At 48.8% G+C, this 27,968-nt stretch overlaps 1 protein-coding gene across 12 annotated transcripts in view; it reads left to right on the top strand.

The window, feature by feature from the left end:
* The window catches only part of acaca (acetyl-CoA carboxylase alpha), a 65,855-nt gene that overhangs the window by 7,007 nt on the left and 30,880 nt on the right, over nucleotides 1–27,968 (top strand). For 2 of the 12 annotated variants that reach the window (XM_066695572.1, XM_066695567.1), the window contains exons 5-40: nucleotides 584–693; nucleotides 906–987; nucleotides 1,125–1,223; nucleotides 1,318–1,424; nucleotides 1,585–1,695; nucleotides 1,869–2,078; nucleotides 2,213–2,383; nucleotides 3,224–3,385; nucleotides 3,622–3,785; nucleotides 4,099–4,249; nucleotides 4,432–4,535; nucleotides 4,623–4,704; nucleotides 4,812–4,957; nucleotides 5,060–5,210; nucleotides 5,415–5,549; nucleotides 5,674–5,820; nucleotides 5,957–6,145; nucleotides 6,249–6,349; nucleotides 7,059–7,147; nucleotides 7,669–7,793; nucleotides 9,251–9,364; nucleotides 10,660–10,773; nucleotides 10,883–10,972; nucleotides 11,388–11,506; nucleotides 13,170–13,193; nucleotides 14,910–15,053; nucleotides 15,177–15,279; nucleotides 15,778–15,885; nucleotides 17,590–17,646; nucleotides 17,951–17,995; nucleotides 20,613–20,654; nucleotides 22,233–22,448; nucleotides 23,552–23,707; nucleotides 23,949–24,152; nucleotides 26,293–26,448; nucleotides 26,586–26,732. In XM_066695572.1, coding sequence (XP_066551669.1) covers nucleotides 584–693; nucleotides 906–987; nucleotides 1,125–1,223; nucleotides 1,318–1,424; nucleotides 1,585–1,695; nucleotides 1,869–2,078; nucleotides 2,213–2,383; nucleotides 3,224–3,385; nucleotides 3,622–3,785; nucleotides 4,099–4,249; nucleotides 4,432–4,535; nucleotides 4,623–4,704; nucleotides 4,812–4,957; nucleotides 5,060–5,210; nucleotides 5,415–5,549; nucleotides 5,674–5,820; nucleotides 5,957–6,145; nucleotides 6,249–6,349; nucleotides 7,059–7,147; nucleotides 7,669–7,793; nucleotides 9,251–9,364; nucleotides 10,660–10,773; nucleotides 10,883–10,972; nucleotides 11,388–11,506; nucleotides 13,170–13,193; nucleotides 14,910–15,053; nucleotides 15,177–15,279; nucleotides 15,778–15,885; nucleotides 17,590–17,646; nucleotides 17,951–17,995; nucleotides 20,613–20,654; nucleotides 22,233–22,448; nucleotides 23,552–23,707; nucleotides 23,949–24,152; nucleotides 26,293–26,448; nucleotides 26,586–26,732 — 4,475 coding nt within the window. Of the gene's footprint in view, nucleotides 1–583; nucleotides 694–905; nucleotides 988–1,124; nucleotides 1,224–1,317; nucleotides 1,425–1,584; nucleotides 1,696–1,868; nucleotides 2,079–2,212; nucleotides 2,384–3,223; nucleotides 3,386–3,621; nucleotides 3,786–4,098; nucleotides 4,250–4,431; nucleotides 4,536–4,622; nucleotides 4,705–4,811; nucleotides 4,958–5,059; nucleotides 5,211–5,414; nucleotides 5,550–5,673; nucleotides 5,821–5,956; nucleotides 6,146–6,248; nucleotides 6,350–7,058; nucleotides 7,148–7,668; nucleotides 7,794–9,250; nucleotides 9,365–10,659; nucleotides 10,774–10,882; nucleotides 10,973–11,387; nucleotides 11,507–13,169; nucleotides 13,194–14,909; nucleotides 15,054–15,176; nucleotides 15,280–15,777; nucleotides 15,886–17,589; nucleotides 17,647–17,950; nucleotides 17,996–20,612; nucleotides 20,655–22,232; nucleotides 22,449–23,551; nucleotides 23,708–23,948; nucleotides 24,174–26,292; nucleotides 26,449–26,585; nucleotides 26,733–27,968 lie in introns of all 12 variants that reach the window. The other 10 variants (XM_066695570.1, XM_066695566.1, XM_066695573.1 and 7 more) reach the window with 5 other exon arrangements.

The following is a 27,968-nucleotide window of genomic DNA, read 5'->3' as shown; positions in this document are numbered from 1 at the left end:
GGATCCTAGGAATCACTCAAGGTTTCCTACTCGTGTTGTAACGCCAAGTCTGACTAATTAGAAAAGTGCTTGGGTTGGCAGGATGGAAACACACAGTGCTTTGTGATGGCAGTGTGTAAATATTTAATTTCTTTAGAGTAAGTGTGGGAGGGAGGCAGGCAGGGAGTGTGGAGAGGCACGCTAGTCCTGTGTTTCAGGAATGGAGGAACACTGTGTGACTCGGGGGTGGGGGGTGTCTCTGCCAGGCAGGGATGCACATTTGTTTACCTCTAGCATCTTGTATTAATAGCAAAGTATGCAAAATTAATGGCATACATTAACAGGTCTTGAGTGATGTTTAGATGGCTGTGGGCATCACTTTACACAGTGAAAAAGAGTGAAGTTATTTTTTTATTTATTGGTCTGTAGGAAAGAGTGTTTTTAATCAGAGGTATGGGTCTCTGAAACACTTTTTAAAGATGGAGAATATTAGACAGTCATCTTTCGAGGGTGTCCGTGTTCAGTTCTAGCAGGACGATGTTGGTTGCTGCTTCTGATGAAATGTTGACCAGCGTCTCCGCTGCTGTTTGTTCACTCTGTGCAGAGTACATCAAGATGGCCGATCACTATGTGCCCGTGCCAGGAGGGCCCAATAACAACAACTATGCCAATGTGGAGCTCATCCTGGACATCGCCAAGCGCATCCCTGTGCAGGTAAGACCGACAGGCCACGTATAGGCCTTTAATGATGAATATAAAAAGGACAATCTGATGTGTGGCTTTGTGTTTTAATATGGTGCCGTATCTGTTTCAGAGAGTGTGTGGGAACTCTGGGTTTGTGTGCGCATGAGGGTGTGTGGCTTTGTGTGTGTATTTGCTTTAAATTATTGGTCTGGACTATGCTCTGACTCCTCTGCTCCCCCCAGGCGGTGTGGGCAGGCTGGGGCCACGCCTCCGAGAACCCCAAACTCCCAGAGCTGCTGCTCAAGAACAGCATCGCCTTCATGGGTAAGAATCTGACTTTTTTTTTTTTAAGCCTCTGTTGCCATTTAGTGTCTTACCAGGATCCGACATATTCGGCGAAGCCCGTGAGTTTTGTGTGCTGGATGCTTGGCCTAGTCACATTGCCGTGTCACTTCTTGCAGGGCCGCCGAGCCAGGCCATGTGGGCACTGGGGGACAAGATTGCTTCGACCATCGTGGCACAGAGTGCGGGCATCCCCACGCTGCCCTGGAGTGGGATGGGTAAGAAATACGCTGAGGTCCCTGGCATCTTTACACACTGTGCAGTATGTAAACATAAGCGTGGATATATCCCAATAATGTGTCCTCTCTGCAGGGCTGACCGTGGATTGGACGGACAGCGACCAGAAGAAGAGGATCGTCAACGTCCCTCCCGAACTGTACGACCAGTGCTGCATTTACGACGTGGAGCAGGGGCTGCAGGTAACCGTGGCTCTCACCTGTGCCACAGACCACTCTCTCTTTCTTTCTCTCTCTATTTTTTTAATTCCCAATTCGAGAAACCTTAAGGTGTCTCCATGATCAATGCTCCTCTGCAGAAAGAGTTTGGAGGCTGTGATAAATCTTGTGCTGCCCCCTATAGGCCGCAGAGAGGGTGGGATACCCGGTGATGGTGAAGGCCTCTGAGGGTGGCGGCGGAAAGGGCATCCGTAAAGTCAACAGCGCGGATGACTTCCCCAACCTCTTCAGACAGGTTGGTTTCTCTCCCTGCTCCTCTATGTCTGTACTGTAGTGTGCCCTGACTTAAAGGCCTCCATTACTGAAAATGATCTTCTGTTAAGTAATCCAGCTGAAGGTAAACAGTACTTAGTCCCTTTTCCTTTGTTTCCCTCTCTCTCTCTGGTCTACTTGACTCTTTGCCAACAGGTCCAGACCGAGGTCCCCGGCTCGCCCATCTTCGTGATGCGGCTGGCGAAGCACGCGCGGCACCTGGAGGTGCAGATCCTGGCCGACCAGTACGGCAACGCCATCTCCCTGTTCGGCCGTGACTGCTCCGTGCAGCGGCGTCACCAGAAGATCATCGAGGAGGCACCGGCCGCCATTGCCATGACCACCGTGTTCGAGCACATGGAGAAGGTACCCCCCCCCCCCCCGAGCTCCCGGCACGGACACGCACCCGGCCCTGGGTGACGGAGACTGATGCGCAGAGGGAGGGCGGGATCCGTGAGTTCGGTATCAAATCGGTGGTTGCTCTTCTCGCCCCCCGGCAGTGTGCGGTGAAGCTGGCCAAGATGGTGGGGTACGTGAGCGCGGGCACGGTGGAGTACCTGTACAGCCAGGACGGGAGCTTCTACTTCCTGGAGCTCAATCCCCGTCTGCAAGTGGAGCACCCCTGTACGGAGATGGTGGCTGACGTCAACCTGCCCGCGGCGCAGCTACAGGTGAGAGTGGGGTGGGGGAGGACCGGTGAGGCGGCTTAGACAATGCGGCTTCACCCTCCAGTCAAGGGCTCAAGAGGTGAGCTCACCTCTTGAGACCTTGACTGGAGGGTGAAGCCGCTTTGTCAGAGAGGAGGAGAGAGAAAGGTACATGGCACTATACTCGCCCGATTTTCCACACCATCCCTCAGTGGGAAATAGTTTGCCAAGGACACCAGCAAAACTGACGGTGTCATCAAGCCACCAGAAGCAACGTACAAACCACCACGATGTGAGGCAATGTAGGTCAGTGGGCAGATTCCTCGCAAGACTGTTCTCTGACAGCGTACTGAAGGGGGGGTGGGATTGTGCACAAAGGCTGCCTCTGTCGCTGCTCTTGTGTCTAATGTAGGTCAGCAGTTACTGAGGGATTATATGGGAGAACAGGCCAAAACCTTTTTTTTTTTTTTTTTTTCAGAATAAAGAATAAATAAATGCATTTTACTTTAAGGGTTGAAGCTGGAGGTCAAAATCAGACCACATGTGCATTGTATTTATTATACAGCTACACCACTCCAAGTTCAGATATCAACGTTCTCTTATTTTTTTCCGGAGATGTATTGTTACAACCACTGCAAATCCATGCTTTTAGCGCCGTCTAGTGGTGACTGGGGGAAGAACACCCATTGCAGAATACATTTCCAGTTTGGGGGTGTACAGCAATTCAATCATATTCTCTCTCTCTCACTCTCTCTATCTACATATATATATTTTATAATTGTTATTCTTGTTGGGGAAGGTCAGCTTTAGTCTGCAGAATCTCTGGACTCCGGTATTGACCTGGTTATGTCTCTCCGCCTTCAGATCGCGATGGGCATCCCCCTGCACAGGATCAAGGATATCCGCATGATGTACGGGGTGCAGCCCTGGGGCGACACGCTCATCGACTTTGAGGGCCTCTCCACGGCACCCTCCCCGCGGGGCCACGTCATCGCCGCCCGCATCACCAGCGAGAACCCCGACGAGGTACCTGGGCTGGAAACGGGCCACTTTGAGCTTCGCTACATGTAGACAGTCATCCAGGAGCTTAATATTTATACAGTTGTGGGCCAGCTAGAGATTCACACAGTTTGGGAGTGTGTATTTTAGTGCGGCGTGGCTCCGTGGCAGTGGTTCACCCGAGCTGTTTTTGTGTGCGAGACAGACCTGGTGTGTTTAAATCCATGCTGGTGTTAATCGGTATTCGTCCTGTTTGTGGGCAGGGGTTCAAGCCGAGCTCGGGCACGGTGCAGGAGCTGAACTTCCGCAGCAGCAAGAACGTGTGGGGCTACTTCAGCGTGGCGGCGGCGGGGGGGCTGCACGAGTTCGCCGACTCGCAGTTCGGACACTGCTTCTCCTGGGGGGAGAACCGCGAGGAGGCCATCTCGTGAGTACAGCTCCCGCACTCCCACCGTCCTTCTCTCCCCTTCAGTCTGTCCTCTCTACACATCAGCTACCAACCTTCTCTTCATCACTGCTGTACTGTTGTTTTTGCCCACAGTCTTCATTCCTGTTGTCATTGCCAGCTAAACTACTGTTTCTTGCCTTTTGAAACCAGTGTCTAAGTGATGAGTAGGCTAAATAACTGAATTATGATATCGTTCACTGCTCTACCAGACGTTTGGTCTGACGGTGGGGAAAGTGGCTGGCGGCCACATGCCTGCCCTTCACTGACCCGACGGCCGTGTGTTGCTCCTCAGGAATATGGTGGTGGCCCTGAAGGAGCTGTCTATCCGGGGGGATTTCCGGACCACGGTGGAGTACCTCATCAAGCTGCTGGAGACCGAGTGTTTCCAGCACAACAGCATCGACACGGGCTGGCTGGACCGGCTCATCGCAGAGAAAGTGCAGGTACCCGAGCGTGAGAGCGTCTGAAACCAGATTACTGACTTCAGAAAATGACTCTCTGTGTGTCAGTATGTGTCTATATCATTGTTTTGTATTGTATGAGTCTCTCACTCGCTCTCTGCGTCTGTCGATATGTAATGGTGTCCCGGCGTCTCAGTGTGTGACCGTCTCTCTGTGCTCCTCAGGCAGAGAGGCCGGACACCATGCTGGGTATAGTGTGTGGCGCCCTCCACGTGGCTGACATCAGCCTCAGGAACAGCGTCTCCAACTTCCTGCACTCCCTGGAAAGGTACGGGGCCGGACAAGGTTGAGCGTTGTTTTTCTGATCCCTCTCAAATCCATCTCTGACCTCACTTCCTCCTACCCATCTCCCCAGGGGTCAGGTGCTGCCCGCCCACACTCTCCTGAACACCGTGGACGTGGAGCTCATCTACGAGACCACCAAATACGCGCTGAAGGTAACCTGCTGGTGTGGGCCGGACGGAGCTCATTCTTGGACAAGACTTTGATTTTGTTTCTCGATGCCCTGCTCTGTGTCCTGATTCTGTCATCCTGCCCCGACCAGGTGACCCGCCAGTCTCCCAACTCGTATGTGGTGATCATGAGCGATACCTGCGTGGAGGTGGACGTCCACAGGCTGAGTGACGGTGGCCTCCTGCTCTCCTACGACGGCAGCAGCTACACCACGTACATGAAGGAGGAGGTGGACAGGTAAGTGCAGGTTCCCATTTACCCAGAATTCCCAGAATACTCATCACGCTGCCATCCCAGCGATTCCTGGACCGTGCTCTCCTCTCCGTTTCCCCCCTCCAGGTATCGCATCACCATCGGCAATAAGACCTGCGTGTTCGAGAAGGAGAACGACCCCTCGCTGCTGCGCTCCCCCTCCGCCGGCAAGCTGATCCAGTACACGGTGGAGGACGGGGGGCACGTGTTCTCGGGGCAGTGCTACGCTGAGATAGAGGTGAGCCCGGCATGGTCCGCCAAGCCCTCTGAGTGCATCTTCCACCACGGCACTTCCACCGCTCTCTGACTCTCTTGCCCATTTTCCACTGGCACACCCGACCCTGAACTGAGCCAGAACCTTGCTTTCCGGAGACGTCTATCGCACTCCGAGTGTGTCAGTGATGTACTGTGTGTGTCTCATTGTGCGTCTCTCCTCTCTCAGGTGATGAAGATGGTGATGACTCTGACCGCTGCCGAGTCGGGCTGTATTCACTATGTGAAGCGCGCCGGGGCAGTGCTGGACCCCGGCTGTGTCATCGCCAAGCTGCAGCTGGACGACCCCAGCCGAGTGCAGCAGGCGAGTCCTGGAACGCAGCATTGTGTCCATTCTTGTGTTTTTAATGATGATATCCCCTTCCGTGTCTCTCTGGGAGCGTTGGCAGGCGTCTCTCTGATCGCGCCGTGTGTGTCTGTGCTTCCAGGCGGAGCTGCACACCGGCGGGCTGCCCAAGATCGAGTCCCTGGCCCTGCGGGGGGAGAAGCTGCACCGCGTCTTCCACAGCACGCTCGCCCATCTGGTCAACATCATGAGCGGCTTCTGTCTGCCCGAGCCCTTCTTCAGCGCCAAGGTACCCCTCTCCCTGGGCAGCAAATCGGAAAAACACAATCTCAAGCTTTAAGGAGGGCCTGTCGAGATTTTAAAGCAGTTGGCACGGTCACTGTACCCGCTGTGGGGCCAAAACTAAGCCCAGTCTAACGTTGCAGCTGAAGGAGTGGGTGGAGCGGCTGATGAAGACCCTGCGGGACCCCTCCCTCCCGCTGCTGGAGCTGCAGGACATCATGACGAGCGTCTCGGGCCGCATCCCCCCAGCCGTGGAGAAGGCCATCAAGAAAGAGATGGCCCAGTATGCCAGCAACATCACCTCAGTGCTCTGCCAGTTCCCCAGCCAGCAGGTACCTCCCCCGGCACACAGTGGTCACCCCGTGTGAGAGGTTACTACCATCCACCTGCCCACCTGTGTGCCACTGTCCTCATGCCCTGCCCTATCTGTTCCAGATCGCCAATATCCTGGACAGCCACGCCGCCACGCTGAACCGCAAGTCCGAGAGAGAGGTCTTCTTCATGAACACGCAGAGCATCGTCCAGCTGGTGCAGAAGTGAGCGAGTTTTTCATACCTGGGGACTTTTTTAAATATCATTTTAATTATTTAATTGACATTTGAATCAGTCACCTTGTGATTGTGGTTGTTGTGGTTCAGTTACCTGCAGTGTCTCTGGAGTCAGGATAAGCAGGTTGGTTTTTTGTTAATGGAAGGAAAGAAGCTTTAAACATCGTCCTGTCAGTGTGGGAACATCATAAATTCAGCCCAGCTGCTCTGAAATGACAGCTACTGTGTAAAAGCCCTGAGTGTTGGGGACACTTGTAGTTATCCTTGTGGGTGTAATGACAGAGTGAGGGGGGATAAGCACCGCATCTGCAGCCCAGACGGTGAGTCTTGCTGGGAGTCTGTTGTGCCACAATCACTGCGCAGGAAAACAATTGGCTGAACTTGGCATTTACCGTATATGAGGCGGGCCCTTCGTGGCTCCCTGCAGTTTCCGTGCCCGTGTCCCTTCCTAGTGCAACCGTCCAAAGCGCCAGTCGTGGTCGTAACGGGAAAGAACCCCACGAAAACGAAGAATCTCACGTTTCAATAAGAAAACTATTTTATTTGGTAACACGAGGAGTTGATTTGTTCCCCTCTTAAGATAAAACGCTCGGTGCCCCCGCGGCCTCGATCAACCATATCGTGTCGTTCGCCTCTCGGTTTTGGTGCCCTCGGTGCTTTTGGCTCTGTGCCCGTCTCAGACCGTCTCTCTACCCAGGTACCGCAGCGGCATCCGTGGGCATATGAAGGCGGTGGTGATGGACCTCCTGCGCCAGTATCTGAGGGTGGAGGTGCAGTTCCAGAACGGTGAGCTTGAGGACAAACACATTGTATAAAAAGCCATGTATTGTGTTTCTCCTTCCTGATAGTAAATGATGTTCTCTCTCTTCAGTGTTGTTTTAAACCTGTTGGTGCTTTTCCCCCCAGTAGAACACAAATTATAAACCAATGAGCATATTGAGGTGTATAAGCTTGCAGTATGTGCAGTTGCCACACGATGGTGCTCTAACACAGTGAGATATCAGAGCAGGCTTCCTTTGTTCTGCATCCAGAGACTGGTTGCCTGCGATGCCCGTGGAGTCGGGGGGGCGACGTATCCCCAGGTTAACATAAACAGCCTTTCTCACTTTAATGATTTTTTAAATGAAAATCTGTGCATACTTAATACAGTCCCCAAGCAGGGGGACCACACTGCTGAAGACCCAGAATGCCACAAAACAGTACCGCCAAACCCAAGACAGACGGACAGTGTTTGTGCGTCTGTGTTTCTGTCTGTCTGTAGCCCGGCCTGATGTTTTTCTGTGTGTTTTATGTGCGTGTGTCTCCAGGGCACTATGACAAGTGTGTGTTCATGCTGCGCGAGGAGAACAAGGGCGACATGTCCAGCGTGCTCAACTACATCTTCTCCCACGCCCAGGTCACCAAGAAGAACCTGCTGGTCACCATGCTGATTGTGAGTTCCGAGCTTCTAGAACGTCTAAATCTAGAACTTAGAAGATAGAAATCTTTGCTTTGGGGAATAGACGAACGCTCTTTAGTCACCCTGCCTTCATATATTAAAATGCAACATTTATTTTACAAGCAGAATATTAATTCATCCATTTGTATAATCGGTAAATATATAAAACTCCCGATACAACCTTCAAACCACCAATCCGCCTGGTCTTCACCGTAACCCTCCCCCCTGGTTGACTTGATATTTTGAGAAGTCATAATTGGGAAGCGATATGGAGCCGTGTTCCGTTCTCCATCTTCTGTTCTTTTGCGGCTTTTTTTTTTTTCTTCCTCCTTTCTTTTCTGTGAACCCGGCCAGTGATTGTAAGTAAGGGTCGCTGTGCGAGAATCTCATTACTGCGACACAAAGCTCGGTTTCCTGGGAGGATTGTTGAAGGGGCCGCGTGGCCGGGGCCGCCTGGTTTCGGCAGCAATCAGGCCGCGGTGATGGGGAGGGAGAGCGCGGCAGCTGCTCACCGGCTCAGCCCTTCAATTTCCTTCACAGTCCAGCCACTCAAGTGTGTAATTACATGGGGGGTGTCGTGGAGGTGCGAGCAGCCCCCGCCACCCCCCCCCAGGCAGGTGAGAGCTCCAGTTCTGCATCACCCCCCTCCCATCACCGCCACCGCTCAACTCTCCCAGCTCCGCAGTGTTAGGAAATTAAAATATAATAATGTAAGACAAAATCTAAAACTTAAATCAATTAATCAATCAATCAATAAGGCCTGAAAATTTGTAAAAAAAATAAAAGTACATTTTTTTTATTTCTTTTTTTACTAATTTTCAGGCCTGATTGACTGATCGATTGATTTAGGTTTTGTTTTCCGTTATTATATTTTAATTTCCTAATATTGCTAATCAAGTGCAGCAGTGTGGATGAGATGGGAAGAAAAAGTCCCATCCACTCCGATGAACTATGATTTCGTTGGGTCTTTGGGGGAACTATACTCTGCCATCAAAGGTGAATTGTGCTAAGGGTTAAAGGTTAAATGTCATATTCTTAAGAGCAATCACCCCAGCAATGTCAGTGGTGCACTCTGGGGAAAAATGTGGGCTGTCAATCAATTGATCAATTTTTATTTGTATACCACCCTTTGCAGAGTGCTTTACAGAGTGATAAACATACTACAATAAACCTTTAACATTTAAATAAAGTATACCAACATAAAATAAAATAAACAAATTAGGCACAGAGGAGAGAAAAACAAGAACTCCTATGGAAGGCAGATTATTATTGAGAAAATAAATCTCTAGGGGTCCAATAGACAGGAAATAGCAATGGAAATAAAGGTACAGATGGAGATCAATGCATTTCTATGATCACAGTGACTGTGTGGAGTCTCTGTCTGCGCTGATTAACTCTTTTTTTCTTTCTCTCTCGCTTTCTTTCTCTACCGCTCCCGTCTCTCTCCCCAGGACCAGCTGTTCGGTCGTGACCCGACTCTAACGGACGAGCTGATGGCCATCCTGACGGAGCTCACCCAGCTCAGCAAGACCACCAACGCCAAGGTGGCCCTCCGCGCCCGGCAGGTGAGGCCCTCTGTCTCCCCCTATTGACCCACAGTGGGACTGCACCGTCTCGCCTCAATACTGGGGGGAGCGTCTCCAGGCCAGAAATACTACTAATACTACTACTAGTACTAAAATATGACAATATCAGTGGAACTGTTTACAAAGGGGATCGTCATTAACCCCCGCTATAGTACACACTGCTCAGAGATGCTGGTTTAATGAGTCCATCGCTCACAGCTGTAATTAGCAATGGGCAGTGCTGTGGGGGTAGCCTGGCTGTGTGTGTACAGTGTGTGTTGCTGGCTCAGTGACAGCAGGAAATGGGATCGACTCCAGCTCTCAGCAGGGTTCCTGTTGCCTAGAAAAGGAGAAACAAAACGCTGTACACATGCTGCAGAAGCCCAGGAGCTCAGCGACGCAAACAGATCTGTCCGTGCGGCCCAGTGCGGCTGTGCCCAGAGTACAGAACAGGCCGGGCCGAGCGGCTCCTCGCAGCAGTGGGGGCGGGGTGGGGGGAGTTGGTGGACAATTGTGACTCGCTGGGCTCTTTGAAGCCGTTCACTGACCGCATGAGGGTCCTTTGGGGGGGGTGGGGGGGCGGCACTGTCATTTGTGTACAGCTGTTTCTTTCATCTGCCCGCTCCCCACCCCCAAACCCCCTCCCCTCCACACACACTGCCTTCTCATCTGCCCTTTCAAGAGAATTCTGCACAATAAACAGATAAAGGAACAAGGGATCAAGGTGTAATCCCCCCCTCCCCCCAGCACACAGACACGTGGCCTAAAGCATTCGTTTCGTCGCAGAAAAAAAAAAGAGAGAAAAAGCGTAGAAATCCGTAGTGCCGAGCAGTCGCGAGAGGGAACGTGGGCAGGAGCCGCGCCAGAGCGGATGATCATGCTTCGCAATGCACGATAATTCATTTGCCCAGCGATAAACTGTAAAGAACACATGCAGATGCTTAGTGGGTAGTGTTAATTGCTGTTAATTGATGTAGTAATGCATTAATTTCTAACTAACTGCTCCGTGTTTAATGAAACTTGACATGAAATGAAAGTTTGAATTCTGTTTGACTCCGGCCCATTGGGAATTTAACTGAGTGCTTTTAGACTACTACTGCATCGTTCTTTTTTCTTTCGCCCCCTTTGCTTTTCTCATGTTTCTTCTCCTTCCACTTTCAACCTTGAAACTCTCTTTCCTAAACTCCAAGTTTGTCTCGGTGGCCTGTGTTTTTGGGGTCTGTAACTCCCCCAGAATACCCACCGTCGTGTGAGGCTCGTTTAGGGTCGTTCACGCCTGCTCTGCCCCCCCCCAGGTGCTGATCGCCTCTCACCTGCCATCCTATGAGCTGCGGCACAACCAGGTGGAGTCCATCTTCCTGTCTGCCATCGACATGTACGGCCACCAGTTCTGCATCGAGAACCTGCAGGTAATGCTGGAAAGCCGAGGCGGCGCTGACCACACACACGCATCAACCCAGGGAGACTGTGCCTTCTCTCCCTGAGGTTTTTAATCAATTTCTTTCCTCTTCCCCCCAGAAACTGATCCTGTCGGAGACGTCCATCTTTGACGTGCTTCCGAACTTCTTCTACCACAGTAACCAGGTGGTCAGGATGGCTGCGCTCGAGGTTTGTCTGCTCCGTCGGCTAAATTTAGCCTAACGATCCCTGCCCTCCTCGGTGTGTCTTTTGATGGGGAGGCCGCTTGACCATAAAATGGTCAGGCTGGTAGAATGTGTGGCTCGCGTCATTCGAGAACTAGGGAAGGAAGCTGCCTCTCTGTTCTAATTCCATCCTATAACTAAAAAAAAAGAAAAAAGATATATGTATATATAAATAAAAGAGTAGAAAGTCAGATAAGTACGTCCAATACTGTTCAGATTGCAACCCTGTGATGGAATGAAATGGAGGTTCGCTATCTCAGACCCCATCGGAAAACTGAGTCTGAAATCCTTTCCCCTTTTAAGACGAGAGCTTGACACTCTGTCCTGGCAGTGATTAGCCCCTCGTACTCACTCTCTCTCTCTCAACCCCCACGGTCCAGGTGTACGTGCGCAGGGCTTACATCGCATACGAGCTGAACAGCGTGCAACACAGGCAGCTGAAGGACAGCACCTGCATCGTGGAGTTCCAGTTCATGCTGCCCACGTCCCACCCAAACAGGTACCGCCAGTCCGCCAGCCCCAGAGAGGCAAGGGGGGGTGGGGAAGCACAGTGCTTGGTATATCACTAGCCATGGTTGTGTTGTGAGTTTGTAATTGCTTGTACAAATAAGGGAGCACTAAGCCTCGTGAGGAGGAAAACAATTTATAGCTGTCAGATGGCTCAAAACGTTGTGCCTCTGAAATACTGTATTGCGTGTAGGCATGGCGTAGAGATATCACAAGAGCTGTGTTCTTTAATGTGACTACTCCCTAGTTTTTATTTTTCCACCATTCAATTAATTAATTGATTAATTGATTAATTAATTTTCCTTCACCTTTCCTTCTCTGTTGGTGCATTCAAGGGAATTCACTTTTTTCCCCACTTCCCTCTGATGCAGAATCCACAGTTGGGTTTGGCACTGTATTGGTGGGCAAATCCGTGAAGCGGTACGCAAAATATATAAGTCCTCTGCTGCCGCCAGCGATCTGTTTCAACTTTCCCGGCCTTGACAACAATTCTGTGTATCCCGAAGTCCTCAGGTTAACAGAACAAGTCCAGTGCTGAGGTGTCATTGTGTCTCAATCACAGAGAAACCCTACAGCATATACAAAGTAAAGAAAAGTATAAATTTGCAGCACGATACCAATAATCTCTGCCCCTGAGGCAATCGGGAGAAATCCAGCTGGTGAAGGACCTGTCCATATAATACTTGTCTGTGTTTTTGATTTTATCTCCGTCTCTCTCTCTCTGCTCTTCTCGTGGGTACAAATCTGCGCTGCTTTTTCATTTGTTTCCTGTTTTGCATTGACTTTCTTCAGCTCTGTCCTGTCAGGTGTTGGCAGTACGCTCTGGCGCTGCTTTGATTGTGTTTATCCATCACAGTTTTTGTTTGTTGTTTTTTTTAACCTTTTGAAGCCTTTGACTTGACAAAATGGCCTACTGTCTGAAGCTCCTATTTGCATGCACCTGGCACAATCTATTCAAATCTCAGCTGAATGACCCCCTTTCTGGGAACACAAATATAGGATAAAAAAAAAACACACAGAAGTGCAGGAATATGAATGATGTTTTAAACAGAACCGGGGGGAGATGATGAGGGGCTGTAGGACACTGTGATTGCATGTGGAGGAGGATCAGGAGTGTGTGGACAGCTATGTTTATCTCCCCCTGTCACCACTTCATATGGTCTTAATATTCGTCTGGGCCCCTCTGGATTTAAAAGCAGGAGCCCCTGATTTTGAGTACTGAGAGACTGGCGCTTCCCCGTAGACCATCGATCAGATCAATCCAAAAGAAGTTTTGTAGATAATTTCTGACTACAAATTCTCTAGAGTTGCTAGAGTTTTTAATAAGACCCTTGATATGGTATTTATATGATACAAATAGCTTGGCAGCATACAGTCAATACAGATTGTACTTGTGGAAATCCCAAATGAATTAAATGTTATAAAACTAAATCCTAAAGCAAAACAACAATTATAATAAATTGTATTGATATGGCCTTACATTGCATTTTAGTCTCAGCTGTTTTGCCTTTTGAGGGAGTGAGATAGAGAGACAGAAAGAGCGAGAGAACTGGCAGTGACGGGGAGAAGGGCCACACACCCCATCACACACTGATTGCATTCCTCTACAGATGCCTGCCACTAACCAATTAGTAATTAATGTTGTTTGATTGCAGAGGGAACATCCCCACTCTTAACAGGTATAGTACAAATTCTTTCTATTGTTGTCCAGTAGGGTCATAGATCATTTGCAAATAGTCAATACAGTAGTCATAGTTGCATAGCATCCAAAATAAATGAAAAAAACATAAAGCAGCATCGTCCAACCCATGCAGAAGACGTGCCTCTCGGGAGCGAGTCGCTCGTTAGGCTATAGATCTCGCACTAACCTTTTCATTGGCTGCTGCTAGGGATTTTGTGGCTGCACTGGAAATTGAGTTTAAGGTCAGCAGGTTAATTTTTCAAGTCTTGTTACCTCCGGGGCAGTAATTCAGCCCCAGATTTTAAATGAAACGAATGGCTTCAGCCTCTCCCTCAGTGGTGATTAGACCTCCACATCTCGGAAAGCAAGGAGTCGGAGGGTCGGCTTGTCTCAGTGCCATCCATCCCAGCACTAATTCTCCCGAGTTTCCGTTTGTGGCGGGGAGTTACAAATGGCGGCGGAGTTGAGAAAGTTGCAGCGCTCGGCCAGATGCCGTCCTCCGCTCTGGCAGGCGCCGTTAGGTGAGAAAAGACTGTTCCCTGGTGTCTTGAACCAGCCAGACAGTCCAGAGGTTAAAATTCTCCCTGTGTCTCCAGAGAGACCCATCGTCAGCCCTCGGTGTCTTCAACATCAGGTTTGACCATGCTGCTAATCAGAGGTATATGGAGTTGATATATTTCTTAGAATATAAAGTCACACCCAAGTGAAAAATGACCTCAAACTGTACTAATAAGAACGCTAATGGCAATAGCATGGCTTTTAATGGAACGTGGCTTTGTGGGTGTTGTTTGCCTGTGTTTGTGTGTGGGAGTACTTTTCTATGTGTTGTTTTGTTTCAGTATTTAATGGGGGGGAATATATTATTAAAGTCTTATTATATGTTCAGCTAATACTGTGGTAACCTGTACTTTCAGAAATGTATAATAGTATTTATCATAATACTAGTATAATCGTTTTTTCTTTTAAATACTACTACTACTAATGATAATAATAAAAAGAAACTCACAAGCCAGGGAGAAGCAGTTTTGCGGTCTGCTGAGTCATTGTGCTGCTGTGATGTCAGGGTCGAGTTTGAAGGGGCGCTGTGAAGGAGATGATGTTGGGGGCTGAAGGTGCTCTTGGACGCCCCCTGGGTCCGGCTCATCTGTTCTCTCCTTCCTTGCCGTCCCCTCTCTCCTGCCACCACAGATTGCCACCGGGGAAACTGCTGGGATTAATTAGGGCTGACCAGAGAGAGACGAGCTCTTTTTTTCCCCCCACTGTCGGGCTCCATTTGTTCTGAGCATTGTGTGTTTAATTTTTTCTCGCTGCTCCACAATTCACCCTTCCGCTGCCTTCAGGGAAGCTATCTAGTATAAGAAATAAAATGGGCAACTAATTATTTTATTTCTATGTATCCTGGGAAGTTTGCTGATGTATGTTGGCCCTCTGTGTAGTGGTGGTATGAAGGAGAGCAGCTATACCATACCTTATACTCTGTGAGTCGGTCATTGACTGGACAGATCTGGTGCCCGGGAGGATTAAAGACCAGCTGGCAACTACAGGGTCCCTGTCCTTTCAAGGACAGACCTGATCGGGGCTAGTTAAACATCAGGGGTCATGGGTTATAAAGTGCCCAGACGTAGTCAATATACAAGTGCCCTGTGTGGACATTGAGACTGAGATTGTGGTCAGTGAGAAAAAGCACTAACAGTCTCTCGTGTCACAACCCCAGAATGTCCTTCTCCTCCAACCTCAACCACTACGGCATGGTGCACGTGGCCAGTGTGAGCGATGTGCTGCTCGACACCTCCTTCACGCCGCCCTGCCAGCGCATGGGCGCCATGGTCTCCTTCCGCTCCTTCCAGGACTTCGCCAGGTGAGGGGAGACGCCGCCGCCTCCTTCGCTTCCCCGAAGCCGTGTTAAAGCCTTGCATTTTTTATTTTTTATTATTGATTTATTCCCCCAATTACTGAGTGACTGACCTCTGATCCCTTTCAGAAACATTGACGATGTGATGAGCTGCTTCTCGGATTCCCCTCCGCCCAGTCCCACCTTTCCTGAGGGGGGACACCCAGCGCTGTATGGGGAGGAAGACGGCAAGGTACCACATGCTGTTAAAATACAAATATATATATTTTTTAAAGCAATGAAAGTAGTCTGGAATACTGAAATAAATGCAACATGTTATCCACGGAAATGTTCCTTTTGTAAGAAAAAGCAACTGCAGAGGGCTGGACATTTTTCAGAGCACATTTTTCAAGGAGCTTCAACAGTAAAAGGCTTCAATCATCTTACAGATTCAGCATTGTCGTTTCTCTAGTGTGTTGGAAAAAAATAATAAAAAATGTATTGATGATGATAGGGGAGGGGCGGCGGTGGTGGGGGGGTGATAAGTGTCCTCATTAACTCCTTGAGATGATGCCCCCCCACAAGCGCGCACACACACACACACACAGGCACTCCCCCTCGCCCCTGTGTCGCTCTCTCCCTGGCCCTCACCCTGCAATTTGGCTTCATCTCATCTCCCTATCAGTGCCAGAATGGTTACCCTGGTAATAGCAGAGCGCCGGTATTATCTCTGATTTGTTTGAAATGACAGAGTGTGCGGGACGAGCCCATTCACATCCTCAACGTGGCCATCAAGACCGACGGAGACATGGACGACGACGGCCTGGCTGCCGTGTTCAGGGAGTTCATGCAGTCTAAGGTGAGCTGGATCGCAACCCTGGGCTTTGCTCCTTTTTCTTCTCCCCCAGCCCCCAGACGTGGTTGTAGGTTCTTTTTTTAGTCCGATTGTAGAGCCATGGGGCTCATTTTTACTAAACTAAATCTATTAAAGTCTAATCACGTTGAAAGGTGGGGAATCCCAGTTCACACACAAGACCTCAAAGCGTGCAACTTTCATCTGTGGGTCCTGATCGAAAACAAGCAAATGTTTTTAAGTAAAATTGTGAGTAAAGCGACGACCTGAAAAACAAACTCCATTCAGTCACTGGCATTTAACTCCTAGCAGACCAAATCCGAACTCCCGTCTTCAGCTCCGACGATATTGGAGTGAACACGGAGCGCGATCGTTTGACTTGTCTGAGACTTTCGAGGCTCTTTGCCATGCACGGGAAAAAGGCTAGGCTCCGCACTAAGAGGATTACTGACTTTAAAAAGGTAGCCGTCACTTAATTGAAGGCTTACCACCCGCCAGAAAAGCGGAGCAGTCAAAGTGAAGGTATTTCCCAGCCCACAACATCCTGAAGAGACCACATTTGCCGGAGCCCGTGTGTTCTCTCTAGCGCAGTTTTACACGCCTCTCTCTCCGATGAGAACATCATGTTTTATCAAAGAGCTACAGGGTTTTAAAGGCGTTTACACGTTTCACACATTTAATCTCCGTCAGCGGTGAAAAGGTGCCTTCAGCTCGCATTATGGAAACACTGTGATCTCTGCTCCTTCGGTGGAATCCTCTGGAAACACTTAGACTTATAGAAATGAAATCGGAAAAACTTGATTTTGTTTTTAATATAATAGTGAGTGAATCGTCTCGTGATTTAGCGTCTCCACGCGGACAGCGATTCAACACCAGCCTTTGATCTTACAGTCTTAAGGAGATTGTCCGTAAAATAGTCACACAGTGAAATGTGTAAAATATTCCACAAACCATCACACAGTGTTGCTACTTACTGGCAGGCCTTGAGCTCCTTCCCTTTGGAGATTTTTTTTTTTTAGTCAAAAGCAGGAGAAGAAAGAAGAAGAAAAAACCTCCAATAATAACAAGAAAACAACTCAGTGGACTGAATTACTTCCCAGCAGGCTATGAGAGAACAGTACATCAAGGAACAGCCACAAAGAAAAATACCGCGCCGAGATGCAGGCAGGGCCAAATGGCCTTTTAGCCCAGTGTGTTCTCTGTAAAATTAGGATCATATCGCGCTCACCGATTCCCCCAACGAGGCTGAAGCAGTTTGAGTAAATAGAGTTTCTCCAGGTAACTGATGACCTAATCTGGCCGTAATAACCCAGGCCACGCTGCTTGATTCCCCCGCTGTCGATAACGCGACGAGAGCGCCGTCATTATCTGACACTTGTTGTCTGATTCGTCTTGGCTGCGACGGGAGCCCGTGCGAGGGGGAGAGGGGAGAGCGCCCGCTGGGGTGGGAACGGGGGGATGCGGGCGTGCCGGGGGAAGGGGATGTGAGGGCTGTGGGCTTCAAGACTGATGGATGGCTCTCCCCAACGCCCTTTTCGATCAGGTCAGCTCAGTGGCAGTGGCCGGCCCTGCGATCTGCTGGACGCTGCCGATGGCACTTGGTATAGACAAATAATAATAAAACATTGGACAAGTGCCTCTCTCTCTGTCTCTTACTCTGTGTCTCTGAACTGTGTATTTATTGCTGTTTGGATCTTATTTTCCCCCCAGAAATCAGTGCTGTTCGAACATGGCATCCGCAGACTGACCTTCCTGGTGGCTCAGAAGGTGACTATGACGTACCCTTGGCCTTGCAGTTCATTAAAAGTCAGAATAAATATTAATTTTGCTCACATTCTTCTGCCGATTACTGTCAAATATGTTTCCTATTGTTGTTGTAATTCTGATTTCTTAAATTAATAATATAAATACAAACAATGAATTTTGATTTTGATCGTTTTTTGGCTTAATTTGGTGTTTTAATTATGCCTGTATCTGTGTGATTTGCAGTAATTTCTCTACTCATAGCTAGTGTTCTGTCTTCCATCTCTCTCTCTCTCTCTCTCTCTCTCCTGCGCTTTTGCGCTGAAAGGATTTCAGAAAGCAGGTGAACTGCGAGGTGGATCAAAGGTTTCATGTGAGTAGACAAGGCGGTGGCTTTGCTTCTGCACAGAGCAGACATGTCAGGGCTTTCCTGAGGTCTCTACTGATACCAAAGAGTGTGTCCTCCTCTCTCGCCAGTCTCCCACTCCTCCCACTACACTCCCACTCTAACTGCCCCGCCATCCCTCAATTGAACCTCGGTCACATTTGAAGATATTTAACTGTTCCAGCCCTATCCCTCCTAACCATACATCTGACCGGGTATTAATATGACCTGGGTATGTAGGACTTGGTGAGTTTCGGTTGCCCGTGCAGAATTCGCTCAGTTTCTCTGAGAGGGGGAGGAAGGTGCTGTACTCTCCGGCTCTTCCTTCTTTCTCTTCAGGAATCTGGATACATGACAAAAATGTGTAATTTCTCCGCTTAATTCCGGGATTACGGCTTTTTGCCTTCATTTGATTAGACAAGAACGGGCCTTGATTACAATGCGACAGATTTGTTTCCCATCCCTCGGAGGTAATCACCGCCGTCACTGTGTCCCTTCTAATTAGGAGTTTTTTTCCCCCCCGTCTTGGATAGAATAGGCACCCCCGCTTCCCTCGTCTCCCCCAAATGAAGTAAATCCTATTAAATTTGCCTTTGCTCGCGCACTTTAAAAAATATATATATTTATTTTCCGTTTTTGTCTTCAATTGTTCGTTTTGTTTTGTTGTTTTTTGTTTGCCACTCTTGGCTCACGCCGACTCCGCTGTGAGGGGAAGTGGATTACGACCCACTCCGCCTCCACTCCCTTTCTCCTGCCGTTCACGGGAGAAATTATTGTTTTGCTCAGGCATCCCGTGGCACGCTTGCAATGGGCTGAACCGTAAGCAAATTGCTAGGTGTTGGGTGCTGTGGATTGGCACTAGTATAAAGCCTCCTCTCAGTGCACCCATCTCGCAGTAATGAAAATTACAGTGCAGCGATGCTATAGTGGAGGTAGATAACATGTCTGCACTGTGAGGCAGTGTACCAAATGCCTCATTGAGATTCTGATGTGTTCTAGTCCGATCGGAGGTACCCTGTGCTCAGGCAATTAGCACACTGGGCTAGTTATTTATGACTCGAGCATGGCTTTCTCTGAGACTCAACACCCAGAGATCCTCGCCTCCTTCAATAGCCAGAGTTACAGTGCAGTTCCTAATCAGGTAAAGAGAGGGGGAGTGTTTTATTCATTCATCTTGTGATTTTTCTGGAGGGCGGCGGATCTATTTAGCACTTAAAAGTCGCCATTTTTGACTTGAAAAGCTCCACTGGGAAACCTGTGGGACATCAAATATATCTTCTTTAACAAAGGTTGAAACATCCATCTTTGTGAATGTGTAGAAAACAGAGCGAGGGAATGCACACCCTTTCTGATTTATAAGCATGAGAGAAAAAACGTCAATGCGTTCCCGATTTTACTATCCCTTTTCTATCCCCCCTCCCTCTGTGTCTGTATGTTTGTGTCACTGCAGGGTTTGTTAGGCTTGCTTAAGAGTTTTGACTTCTAATATGCGTGATTTTTCATCTGTTGGAATCGTATCGTGGTTAATGACAAGATAGTGTGTCGTTTGGGGAACATAATGGCAGTGAAGTCAGTGTTTCAGCTTGGAGTTGCGCATTGACAACGTGTGCGTGTGCGTGTGTAAACTTTTGTGGAAAGAAACCAAAACAATCATAACACTGATAACGACCAAAAAAACCAAAAGTTCCAGCGGGAGACATCAGCCCTGCGATAATGGCAATTACGCGTCTTAACAAACAATGTCCCACCGCGTCTGAGAGCACTCTTTTAACTTTGGCCCTGCCTGCTTTTCCCGTTTTATTTACAGTCTTGCTAATTGCTGCTCAGCATGGCTGTAACAAAGAAATCCGCTGGCGCCAGGCACCCAATTTTCTGCCGGTGCTGGGTAGTTAGCGGTGTTATTAGGATAGTTCTCGCCGCGATCGCTTTCAAATCTCCTAGTTCGCGGGGTGCCGCTTCAGGCTCATTTAGGAGAATTATTCTGATTGTTTCCATAACGCTGATCAGATTATAACCCAGCAGGGCCCCCATGCCCCCGCGTGGAAGGTCTGTCTTAAAAAATATTCGATATTTACTTTCAAATTGAACCAAAATTAAGGGCTTGGGAGGATGGTGGGGGGAGGTGTGTGTGTTAGTGTGTATTTGTGCTTGTGTGTGTGGGGGGTGATCTCTGCTTAACCCATCCATTAGCACGTTCTGACAAACTTTTCATCTCAGTGTGCGAATTTCCACAGACTCTGACTCCCCCGCCTCCGCTGGCTCCGTACAGCACTGTTAGAGGAAGCAGTCGGCCTGGGGTTTAATAAGAGCTGAGCCCTCAGTGCCTGGGATGGGGGGCTGGGATGGGGTGTGTGTGTGTGTGTGTGTTTGTGTCAGTGTTTTTGTGACAGTGTTTGTGTGTGTGTGATTCTTGTTCCTGGACTGCAAATTTCCATTTCCAGACTTGAGTTCCCAAGCAGGTGGCTCCCTGGATCTGTTCTTTCAGTCCACAGTCATTATTTTAGGGGATGGGGGCTGTCTCTTTGTGTGTGGGATGGGGTCTCATGTAAATGTCTGTTTGATAACGAAGATCTGCCTTTTTCTCTCTCTTTTCTCCTTCAAACAGAGAGAGTTCCCCAAATTTTTCACCTTCCGTGCCAGAGATAAGGTGAGTGTTTATTGTTTGTAACATGGTGTCTGCAATGACATGTCTGGTACACGTATAGACGCACACACACACACACACTCTCACTCTCACACACACAGACACAGACATGTTTGTATGGACTGGTCTGCAGTGTTTCCAAAACCTTTGGTGAATGAATACTGAAAAATTCTGCATGCAAAACTGAGTTCAAAAATGCTTTTCCTATTCGAATTTCAAAGCACTCTTGCTAAGTTAAATGTGTCAAGTGATGATGGTAAGTGTCTACAGATCTACTTTGTCCTTTGCACACTGCCAAACACAGGTCAAGGGTGTGTGTCGCTGACTCAGCCCTGGCTATTTATCGTAAGCAGCATCTCCCAACTGAAAAAAGCGAAATGCCTTCATGCTTCAGTGTGCCAGAGTGGGAAATAGAAGTAATACGAATAATTATGTCAGTTAATTGCAGAGCAAATAAACATCAGAGTGAATTTGGTAGCTGCTGTGTCTTTAGATTCGTCTAAAGACTCAATGAACCCCAGGCTGTGTGTTGAGGCCTATATGCACGATAGGAGGAGATTTGCAGCAATCGACAAAGCATCCATCTCTTCATAGCACCTGCTAGTTTGATGAAGATGCATAACTGGGCAAAGCAACAACACCACGACTCGATTTCCGCGTTTGCTCTGGCCGTCCGAGCCGCTGTGTGCCCGGGCCTTGCAGGTTGGCTGTGTGTCATGATATATGACCGCACTCTCCTTCTCCGAGACCCGGTCGCTCCTCTAAAACTGCCTGACTCATTACAGTAATGAACTTTATAATTATATCCCCCCTTGGAGAGGAATGACTCCCATTAATAGGATGTGATTGCCTTTTATTTCATTTACTTAGCCCAGCCTGGTAGCTTGTGGGCATTTTCCATCTCAATAATTCCGCTATCCTTCTAGTTGACTCTCCCTGCCCCCAGTTTAGAGAGCTGCACCAAATTCTTCCTGTAAGAGAAATTTAAAAAAATAATGTTTCAGAACTTGCTCCGTGTTGAATGTGTTGCTCCGTGCTCTGTGATGCCCCTGCTTGGGACTTTTGGTTTTGATTTGTTTTTTCCCTACTGTGCCGTGGTAAGATCTGACACTTCGAGGCCCTTTGCCATGCATGGGAAAAAGGCTAGGCTCCGCACTAAGAGGATTACTGACTTTAAAAAGGTAGCCGTCACTTAATTGAAGGCTTACCATCCACCAGAAAAGCGGAGCAGTCAAAGTAAAGGTATTGCCCAGCCCATAACATCCTGAAGAGACCACATTTGCCAGATTTGGTGTCTTCTATATAGTGCAGTTTACATTCTTCTCTCACCATGTTTCTCATTCATTTTAAAGGCGTTAACCTGCTCAGTATGACTGTATCATTGTGTCCTGACTCAAAGTGAACTTACACCTAGGAGACCTGCTTAAATGAACTAAAGCAAATGCCATGTATTTCAATATGAGTGTCCAAACTTGTGTACAGGCCTAGCTAGTCAGAGTTAGCATTGACATACGAGGAAGGAAGTTCTTGTGTCTCTGGCCTCGGTACCCTGACTGTGGCCCATCTGTCTCTCTCGGCCAGTTTGAGGAGGACCGTATCTACAGACACCTGGAGCCGGCGCTGGCCTTCCAGCTCGAGCTGAACCGCATGCGGAACTTCGCCCTGACCGCCATCCCCTGCGCCAACCACAAGATGCACCTGTACCTGGGAGCCGCCCGCGTGGAGGTGGGCACCGAGGTCACCGACTACCGCTTCTTCGTGCGCGCCATCATCCGCCACTCCGACCTCGTGACCAAGGTGAGAGCGCCGCGTTTCCCGTCGCAGTGTGTTTGTCTGTCGGGCCCATGCTGTTGTCTCACACATGTTTACGGGGAGAAAGTAAGTGTAAATACACCGATCAGCCATAACATTATGACCACCTACCTAATATTGTGTAGATCCCCCTTTTGCCGCCAAAACAGCCCTGACCCGTCGAGGCATGGACTCCACTAGACCTCTGAAGGTGTGCTGTGGTATCTGGCACCAAGACGTTAGCAGCAGATCCTTTAAGTCCTGTAAGTTGCGAGGTGGGGCATCCATGGATCGGACTTGTTTGTCCAGCACATCCCACAGATGCTCGATTGGATTGAGATCTGGGGAATGTGGAGGCCAAGTCAACACCTTGAACTCGTGATTCATCAGACCAAGCCACCTTCTTCCATTGCTCCATGGTCCAGTTCTGATGCTCACGTGCCCATTGTAGGCGCTTTCGGCAGTGGACAGGGGTCAGAATGGACACCCTGACTGGTCTGCGGCTACGCAGCCCCATACGCAACAAACTGCGATGCACTGTGTGTTCTGACTCCTTTCTATCAGAACCAGCAGTAACTTTTTCAGCAATTTGAGCTACAGTAGCTCGTCTGTTGGATCGGACCACACGGGCCAGCCTTCGCTCCCCACGTGCATCAGTGAGCCTCGGCCGCCCATGACCCTGTCGCCGGTTCACCGCATTTCCTTCCTTGGACCACTTTTGAGAGGTACTGACCACTGCAGACCGGGAACACCCCACAAGAGCTGCAGTTTTGGAGATGCTCTGACTCTCGTCTAGCCATCACAATGTGGCCCTTGTCAAAGTCACTCAGATCCTTACGCTTGCCCATTTTTCCTGCTTCTAACACATCAACTTTGAGGACAAAATGTTCACTTGCTGCCTAATATATCCCACCCACTGACAGGTGCCATGATAACGAGATTATCAGTGTTATTCACTTCACCTGTCAGTGCTCATGTTATGGCTGATCAGTGTAAGTGGAAAAGAAGTTTAATTCAAATGGGGGGATAGAAATAGTGGACTATAGAGGCAGGACGGGACAGCATTGTGCGTCTCCCCCACTGACCGTGTATCGTTGATGCCCGGGCAGGAGGCGTCGTTTGAGTACCTGCAGAACGAGGGTGAGCGTCTGCTCCTGGAGGCCATGGACGAGCTGGAGGTGGCCTTCAACAACACCACAGTGCGCACCGACTGCAACCACATCTTCCTCAACTTTGTCCCCACAGTCATCATGGACCCCTCTAAGGTCAGTTCTCAGTGATTTTTTATTTATGTTTTTGCTTTATTTAGGTGTGTTCGTTGTTGTTTTGTTGGTGTATGTTTTCACAGCTCATGTCTATATGTGTTCTGTACTCTCTCTCTCTCCTCGTTTTCCCCCCCGTTTCAATTTTTATTTGTGTTTTCTTTATTCTGGTATATTTGTTGCGTTTGTTTTTGCGTAATTTCGCTGCTCACATCTCACATGTGCTCTGCTCTCTCTGCCCCAGATCGAGGAGTCGGTGCGCTCCATGGTGATGCGCTACGGCAGCCGCCTGTGGAAGCTGCGCGTCCTACAGGCCGAGCTCAAGATCAACATCCGCCTGACGCCCACGGGCAAGGCCATCCCCATCCGCCTCTTCCTGACCAACGAGTCGGGCTACTACCTGGACATCAGCCTGTACAAGGAGGTCACCGACTCCCGCACGGGACAGGTGGGGCCCAAAGACCGCAAGGTGGGGCACTCACACGTCTCTCATTCCCCCTCACTCAGGAGACCCCGGGACAGACGCGCTCAGAGCCACAGCCCTGCGCTTCGGTGTTGAAACCGATCTAAACTCCCTTCTGCACAGCGGTGTAGTCCAGGGGTCATGATCCATCCGTTTTTCACGGTAGACCCACAAGCACGTGTTTAAAAATAGAGCGATCGATGACCCTAAGAACAGTAAATGAAATCCTCCGCCTGTCAGGGCTGCGGGGACTCTGGCCTGATCGTGAGCTGTCCTTGGGTCTGATAACCAAACACAGGACTGTCACTGTGCACCTGGAGAGGGGCTCGATCCTCCTGGGGTCTTTGTCTCTACGATTGATCTGTATCTCTTATTCGCTCTGTCTGTCTGTGTGTCTGTCTGTCAGTCACTGTACAGGTAAGTATATTCACTGTGTGGTGTGCTGACACACCTGGTCTGTGTCCGTGCAGGTTGGTGTCCTGAGCTCAGGTTATTGTCATGGGCTTATTTTACTTTTGAAGTATAAAACTGGAGCCTCCCAATCACAGCCAGTCCCTTCTTTAGTCTCCGATGAAACCCCACAGCACTGACATCACAGTCTTTTCTTGCAGGATCGTTAGTCTATTTGCCTCCCCTACAAATTCATTCAATACTGACTAACTAACTTTGTTTTCCCATCCAAAACCCAGGATACAGTGACAAGTTTTTAGCCGTGTCTTCTGAGTGATAAATAATTTTGTGCTACGTTTCTGTAGCTGTTTAAAAGAGGTGGAAAAGTAATACTTCCAGGAGTATTTTATTACGTTTTTGCAGTGTCTTGTCTTATATCTGTGTTTAAATGATTCCCCTCAGAGCAAGAAAATAGCAGACAAAAAAAACTCCAGACTGTAGCAGTTAGACCATGTCATGAATCTAAAAGTTAGTCTCATTTTTGGGAGGCAGACCATGTTTCCAGAGCCATACTCATCGAGAGGCGTGACTTCCATTCCTCTCTCCATGGAGGCCGAAATGGATGTGCCCCCTCCTCTTTTTCTCTGAATGACAGACTCCGTAAATGAAATGACCGTATGCAAGAAACTGAAGTGGGCAGGTTACCATTGATGCATTGTTGCAGCTAAGGTCTGAAAAATAACAAAAATAAATAGATAAATAAATAATAATAATAATCTGCATTGTTCTTTGCCTAGAAATAAACTTCTTCCACTCGCGTATCGGATCCGGTTTTGCAATATGAATTGTTATGTAACACGGCGTTATACATCGTGAGGTGTCCGCATTCATAAATAATGAATAACGGGAGGATATTTCATTTTCTTTTCTATTTAAAGTTGCCAGACGGTGTTAAATAAGGATTCTGTTTCAGTGCATTGTACTCGGCCTCCTTAATTAACACATAGCACTGTAGCTGCGAGGCAGGCTCATTCTTGCCTCTAAATAATGGAACCATTAAATTGCAGGATTTGCGACAATAACCCCTTTTTCATGAGGAAAAAATTACCCTTTCTCCCTTTGTAGCTAATATACAGAACAGGGGCAGGGTTTTCTGAGCAGTGAAGTTGTTTAAAAAGCCTGCTGTTTCAATGTGGCATTCACTGTCACTCTCGATAGCAAACCCCCCTCCACACGCTCACATACACACCCTCACACTCATATACACACACACACACACACGTGATTTTCTACCTGGAAATACTGTGTTGTAAGGAGTGGATTATTCCACAAGGCGTTTTTTTCAGACAACTCACATTTAACTACTTTCCAGTACAAAAAAATAAAATAAGAAAAGCAGTATCCGTGTTTACGCCAAGCCAGAGTAATGGGAGTTTGAGACTCAGTGCTTCCTACATGGAGCATGCATTATTGGTAATATAGCGGGAGTGGCCAGGACATTTAGAGGCAGTTGAGGGGTTGTTGTGTTGTTCCCCTTTATGCTGACAGTGTAACACCCCGTTTTGTTGTGTGTACTGAAGTGTCTCCATGGTGTGTGGTATACAGATCCAAAGGAACTCGTGTTGGCAGTTATTACTGAAGTAAACACTGCATGGGGGCACAGAGAGGAGCATTCCTCCTCCACAAGACTTCAAAGCGTGCCGTATTTATTGATTCCTGCGCTTGCTCTCTGCAGATCATGTTCCAGGCCTACGGGGACAAGCAGGGCCCTCTGCACGGGATGCTCATCAACACGCCCTATGTGACCAAGGACCTGCTGCAGTCCAAGCGCTTCCAGGCCCAGTCACTGGGCACCACCTATGTCTATGACTTCCCCGAGATGTTCAGACAGGTACGGGCCCCGTCACACTCCTGACCCAGTGTCTACAGGCCCAGCACTCGCTCCAGTACCCTCACTGCATAATATTTACTTCTTCTTTGAAAACATCTCTCTCTCTCTCTCTCTCTCTCTCTCCCTCTCTCCAACAGTCCTTACTGAAGCTCTGGGAGTCTATGGAAGCCTTTGCCCACCTCCCGAAGTGCCCTCTGCCCTCTGAAGCCCTGACCTACACTGAGCTGGTGCTGGACCCCCAGGGGCAGCTGGTGCAGATGAACCGCCTGCCCGGGGGCAACGAGGTGAGCGTGACCTCCGACCCTGGAAAGCCACCGAAAGAGCGGGAGGCCAAGAGTGCAATTTAGTTTAAATTACAATGGCACACTCTCCCTCTCTCTCTCTTTCTCCCCATCTCTCTCCCTCCCTCCATCTCTCTCTCTCTCTCTCTCTCTCTCTCTCTCTCTCTCTCTCATATGTCAGTGGCAGGACTCTGAGGAAGGGGAAACTCAAAATGCTCCCTGCAGTACCACTCTGCCTCCTATAGGTGTCTCTCTTTTTCTTCCCAAGCACCTCTCTGGGACTCGGTGCTGATCTCTTGATTGTGTTTGACTGTGAAAAGTGAAGAAAAAATATCACTGGGGGGCCCATGTACCAGTACCTAGAAACAGCTCCTATTGTAATATGATATGCAGCTCTCTCAGACAAGAGCATTTTGATCTCTGCGCTCTTTCAGATAAAGAACTATACGTGCCTTTCTGCAGCAGTGCCTCTGTGCTTTCTGGTGAGCCGTAATTCAGGGCGGCTGTCTGTTTTTGGTTGCATCCCAGTATGAAATTGGAGAGGAATGTTGAAGGGGCTCAAAATGAGACCCCCATCCCCGATCCCTGTCAGTGGGTGCTACCTGCCAGTATGGTGTCTAAGTGGCAGTGCCTGCAGGGCTGTCTCGCCCAGCCGGCGTGCGCGTGATTATTTATTGTAATGTATTCAGTTCTGAGGGGGGACGACCCAGAGTGAAGTAATGTAAAATTGAGCATGGCCATTTTTAATCGTCATCGTTAACGCTGGCCCCCGATTGGAGGGTGAAGGGCTGCGGTTAATCCACGCCGTTTAATGGCTACAATATTTGTAAATTATTTAAATAGCGGCTAATGTTGCAGTGTAAGGATACGTTGTTGGGGTCTTGCCATGGAGGCAGTCAGGCGGTGTAGCCAGAAGACTGTGAAAGGAATTTGAGTTTGTTTTAGTTGTTTTATATACACTCACCTAAAGGATTATTAGGAACACCATACTAATACTGTGTTTGACCCCCTTTCGCCTTCAGAACTGCCTTAATTCTACGTGGCATTGATTCAACAAGGTGCTGAAAGCATTCTTTAGAAATGTTGGCCCATATTGATAGGATAGCATCTTGCAGTTGATGGAGATTTGTGGGATGCACATCCAGGGCACGAAGCTCCCGTTCCACCACATCCCAGAGATGCTCTATTGGGTTGAGATCTGGTGACTGTGGGGGCCAGTTTAGTACAGTGAACTCATTG

This window comes from Amia ocellicauda, chromosome 22 (genome assembly GCF_036373705.1).
Source record: "Amia ocellicauda isolate fAmiCal2 chromosome 22, fAmiCal2.hap1, whole genome shotgun sequence".
Lineage (NCBI taxonomy): Eukaryota > Metazoa > Chordata > Actinopteri > Amiiformes > Amiidae > Amia > Amia ocellicauda.
Note: the sequence above shows the minus strand (reverse complement) of the source record. Positions and strands in the feature narration are given on the sequence as shown.